The following is a 5,183-nucleotide window of genomic DNA, read 5'->3' as shown; positions in this document are numbered from 1 at the left end:
CCTAGCTAATCAAAATCCAACCTACTCGTATTCTCTCACTCCACAAAATCATATGTCTATTCTCATTGCATTCACAAGCACTCTTCACGCAAATTTTGCAACACCGAACATAAAAAATTCTCTCCACAAAATACAAAATTCATGTGTCCCTTTTTGCACCAATTACGCGCCAACGGGATTCAACTCATGCACCACTAACTAGTGCTTCGATGCTCCTTACACACACAAAATCAATCAACCTCTGAAATTAGGCTTAAGGAAAATCTTTGTTATGAAACCTTACTTTCATGGGTCAAAATCATATATATGTAGTAAGATTTACTACAACACAAGGGGTTGTTTAAGTCACTCAAAGGATTGTTTCTCCACTTTAGTAAACAATTAAAATTATTTATAGAATTTGAAAATACACTTTCAGATGTACCTCAAATATATCTGATTTTGTAAAAAAAAAATCAAAAATATATTTCTAAAATAAATTCAAAAATATACATCCCGACGCACCTCAAATACATATATAAGTGAATCACGTCCTCGTTAAAAAAAATACAGAAATATACTTTTGGAATAAATCCAAAAGTTTACTAAGCTTTCTGCTATGTTGACAAAATACTAACTTTATAACTTATTCTAACTTTATGATTTATTGTGTTGCTCCTCTGGTTTTATGAAAAATATATTGCTAGTTAAATAATTTCCACGTGCATTGTGCAGGTTTCTAGTGTTTTTTTTAACATTCAAATTTATTTTATAGTTTAAAAATATTCTACAAGCAAACCATAAAATATCTTTTCGAACACTAGTATAGTATGAGGCTTAAAAATTTATAGAAATATACTTTAGGATTTCAGATTAATTTAGAAGTATATCTCTAAACTTCTTTTGACAAAATGAGGGTGTGATTTACTTGCATGGATTTGGTATATTTGAGGTGTGTTTAAAAATGCATTTCCGAAATTTAAGGGACGTTTTCAGATTTTTATAGGATGTTTTTCCACTACTTAGGATGTGATAAGCAATTCCCCAATACAATTCTATTGGGCCACACACACTCACCCAACTCACATACCTCTAGACTTGCCAATAAATTTTGATGACAAGTTTCAAGTGAACTCATCGAAAGAATAGAGCATGAGAGGAGGTGGATGATGTTATTAATATCATTAGAAAGACGACTCTAGGATTGTGCCTTAAATTGAAATTGCTTGAAGGTTGTTAGTCGAGATAAAGATTTTGTCGAGGGGTTGTTCATGAAGAGAGATTTTAGGATTGTTAAGTTAATGTGTTTTCTACCCTAGTTAATGGATCCACAAACCGAGTTTATTCTACTTTGATCCTACATGGGTATCGCTAAAGTTTTGTTTGGCCTAAGAACATGTCCACTAATTCACATGGATAAGACAATTATTTAGTTTGATAATGAATTGTGAAGGATGGTTGAAGACATTGTGGTTTATGGATGTTATTTCCTTATGAAAGTTCAATGAAGGGTGAATTCTTTACCTACTAGAGTTGAGGTATTAAGTTTGTAGTCAGCAGTAGAGACCGTCTCATACACTTTTGTGGCTTCCAAAGCTCAACTTTGGATGTTACAAGATCATGTATTAAGAGATATAGAGATATATGGTATGAACTCTGATTTTAAAAAATATTTGAATGGTTTTAGCGGTACAACTATATAATTTGACCTTAACAATTCCTAATAATAAGGTATGTCGTGTTTGTCGTAAGGTGTGTTGGGATACCTTTGGAGAATACATTGTTCATTGTAGGGAGCTTGCAGATTTCAAATATTGACATTACTTTGTTATGGATGTCCTTTTTTATTTATTTTGGATGGTCGAAGAATTTTTTGACCGGCCCACATGAGGGAAAATCAACACTCAAAACATTAGATTGTCTGGTGTACACATGGGTAGGAAGGAAACATGTATGTGTGTATTTAACTGGAGTTTTCTCCCTTTTGGGATTGAGGATGGTAGGTTTGACTATGGTATAAACATTCCTCAGAGGTATTTTAATTTAAATGATCAAGCATGCTAAATGTGTTCGATAAACAATGTGTCTTTATATTATTGGCATTTGAAAAATATAGTGAATCTTTTATGAAGAGTCCAGATACTCGCGCATAGAAAATAACTTTTAAGAAAATTGATTTTGCCATCTAAAAAGAGTAGCGACACAATTTGTTTCTCCCTTTTCTTCAATTTATGTATATTCTTATTTATTAATAAAAACATTAAGAGGTTTGATTTATATCAGTTATGTTTTTATTTTATTTGTTGTTTAATTGAATTTTAAAACCTTTAAGCTTTTCATTTTATTATCTACTAGTTTTCGTAGTTTAGCATAAGAGCATAATATTGGACATGATTTATCAAAACAACAACAAAAAAACAATTAAATTTTATAATTTTATGATGAATTTAGATTTAAAGTTGAAAGGCTACGGAATATAAAATTTACAAGTGAAAAAATTAGATTTATTAACGAGTTTTACATCCGTTGGTTATTCAATCAATGTGAAACCTAATGTGGGGGCAATTTTGCAATTTTATCAAAATATTTCACATTGATGTTACCATTAGCAAATGAAAAAAGAAATTATTTATAACTTTTTTTTATATTTTAATATTTCATATTTTGTGCTTTTATTGACCATTATTTTATATATGTATTATGATCTTACTTCAAGGTAATATTTGTGATTAAAGTAGTATTTATCACGTATGTGTTCTTCCCTAGTTTTCTTCCGTGCAAATCAATAAACTCTTTCAAATATATACAATTTTGGTCTCTATTCATCATTTATTTAATAATTTAATATTATAGAATGTTCAAGTAATTCCATTGATGCTCATTGCTTTTAACTTAATATTTATATACATGACTTTCAAGTAATCTCAATTGTGCTTCTTTGGAATTTATAAGTACCATGGTGAGATCAATCAAAGATCCATGAAATATATGCAAGGATTAAACTTAAAAGATGAAAAATAGTAATAATCCTTGTTAATATAGTTATGGTTATACTCAACTTAGGAAGACATTTGTTAAGTCATTCAATGTTAAATCATACACATAATTTAATAATTCAATTATAATCGATAAGAAAAGTATTCTTGCACTAGTGAATATTAATTTTAAAAGAGAAAAACCATTAAACATCAAGAAGATTACAAATGCATTTGTATAAAAGACAATATCAAGCATGCTACACATATAAAAGACGCATCATAAAAAAACCATTGAGGGGACCCTGATTTATGTGGCTCGGTATTTGTGATTGTTGAACTTGGAGCAATCCATATAGGAGGATTAAGTTTGTCTCCAATAGAAGGAGATGGTGGGGAAAAAGAAGGTGATACATTGCAAGAAATGTCTGTGTTGTTGTTAGGACATGGAGATGGAAGTATAGGAGCACTATAATTATTTCCCAATGAACATGCTTCTTCCAACACCCCATCTATACCATGACATCGAATTGAAGATCCAGCCACACATAAATTTGGGCTAATAATTTTCACATTGTTGATAACAAAATTCCTCCTACCATTATTAGATATTCTTAATATGCAATTTGGCAATAAGCTTGGAACAGTTGTTCCAGTAGGGAACTGTTTCAATGTGTCAAACAATAAAGGTGATGGTATTGAATGTCTTAACAAGAAGTTAGAAACATAACCTTCTTGAAGTGTCATGTTTGCAAGCATTCGATCATTAGGCATCAAGAATGTCACATTTCCTTCAAGTTTTGTGTCAGGTGGAGACATTTTGATTAGCATTACAAATGTGAAGTAATTTGCTTTTTGCATCTCCTCGGTAGCTCTAAAAAGGTCTCTTGCATTATCTTTTATTGGAAATATTGGTGAAATCAATGTTATCAAGAGGAATAGTGTTAGTAAGACGATGTTGATTTTCATGTTTTGTTTGTTTTTCGCAAGATGTTTGATTTCGCTTCTTTTGAATAGGTTGGTTTTATCATGCAGATGTTATTATGGTTTTTGGTAATTGAATAAGTAGGTAGTTTTTGGTTAGCTCATGCAAACATGATTCTTCACCAAATATTCTTACACACTTCATGAATGATTAATTGAAGGTTCGAACGAGTTGGAATATAATGGTATTTTTTTTACTAAGTTGATATAAATATAGGGTAATTTTATTATCTTACCTTACTATATTAAAACACACACTTAGAAAGAAAAATATTAATCAATCTTGATTAATTGCACAATTTGTAATATTTCCATAGCTTCGTCATGTACCTATCAAAAGTGTATAGTTAAAAATATGGTAGATTCTCGGACAATCATATTAGATAGTTAAATGAATATATGATTTAATTAGTCATGCAAAATAAGTTATTTTTTTAGTGTTTGGAAAATAATGTGAAAAATGAGAATATAAATTTTGATATTATACTGATTTTATTGAATACGATGATGTCGTGACAAATTAGTAAATAATGTGAAGTTTTTTATTTTGAGAAATAACTATGTACACTTGATTATTGAAGAAAATGAGAATAAGTTATTAAGACGTTGACATATATATATATATATATATATATATATATATATATATATATATATATATATATATATATATATATATATATATATATATATATATATATATATATATATATATATATATATATATATATATATATATATATATATATATATCAAGGAAAATTAAATACTAATGTTTGTCCTATTATTTTGTTTCTCTAAAAATATGTTATAAATGCTAATATTTTTGTAAAATAATCTATTATATAGTTTTTTTAATCCCGTGTTTGAAGTCACACATGAGTTTTTTTAAGGGTTTGATGAGGGCGGATAATGATTAAATAATATTATTTAAATTTTTGTTGTAATATAGTAAGTAACTCAATAATTTTTTTAAAATATAAAATAAAATAAAATAACATGTGCAATATTTTGAAATGATGTTTTGGTGTTGGATTTCAAAGTTAATGAATTTGTTTTTTTTATGAGATTCCTTGTCATTTAACTTAATCTTATATGCTTGGGGTAAACTTGGAAATTATTGGCCGATACAATGTTTTTGTTAACCTTAGACAAAGCAATGTAATTAATATAAAATCGTTCATGAGCTTTAAAGGCTTTAATTTTATTATTATCAACTTATCAATCAAGCCCACGCGGGAGGAA

At 28.5% G+C, this 5,183-nt stretch overlaps 1 protein-coding gene across 1 annotated transcript; it reads right to left on the bottom strand.

Annotated features, from left to right (window-relative positions):
* Positions 1 to 3,122: 3,122 nt before the first annotated feature.
* LOC127135299 (uncharacterized) lies at positions 3,123 to 3,973 on the bottom strand. Its single transcript, XM_051062044.1, has one exon. It carries the CDS (start codon positions 3,921 to 3,923, stop codon positions 3,177 to 3,179), a length of 747 nt encoding a protein of 248 aa, XP_050918001.1. The 5' UTR covers positions 3,924 to 3,973; the 3' UTR covers positions 3,123 to 3,176.
* Between the last annotated feature and the right edge of the window lie 1,210 nt (positions 3,974 to 5,183).

The sequence above is a fragment of the Lathyrus oleraceus genome, chromosome 4, assembly GCF_024323335.1.
Source record: "Lathyrus oleraceus cultivar Zhongwan6 chromosome 4, CAAS_Psat_ZW6_1.0, whole genome shotgun sequence".
Lineage (NCBI taxonomy): Eukaryota > Viridiplantae > Streptophyta > Magnoliopsida > Fabales > Fabaceae > Lathyrus > Lathyrus oleraceus.
Note: the sequence above shows the minus strand (reverse complement) of the source record. Positions and strands in the feature narration are given on the sequence as shown.

Coding starts and splice junctions, on each gene's coding strand:
- LOC127135299 (XM_051062044.1), bottom strand. CDS start 3,923: ATGAAAATCAACATCGTCTTACTAACACTATTCCTCTTGATAACATTG.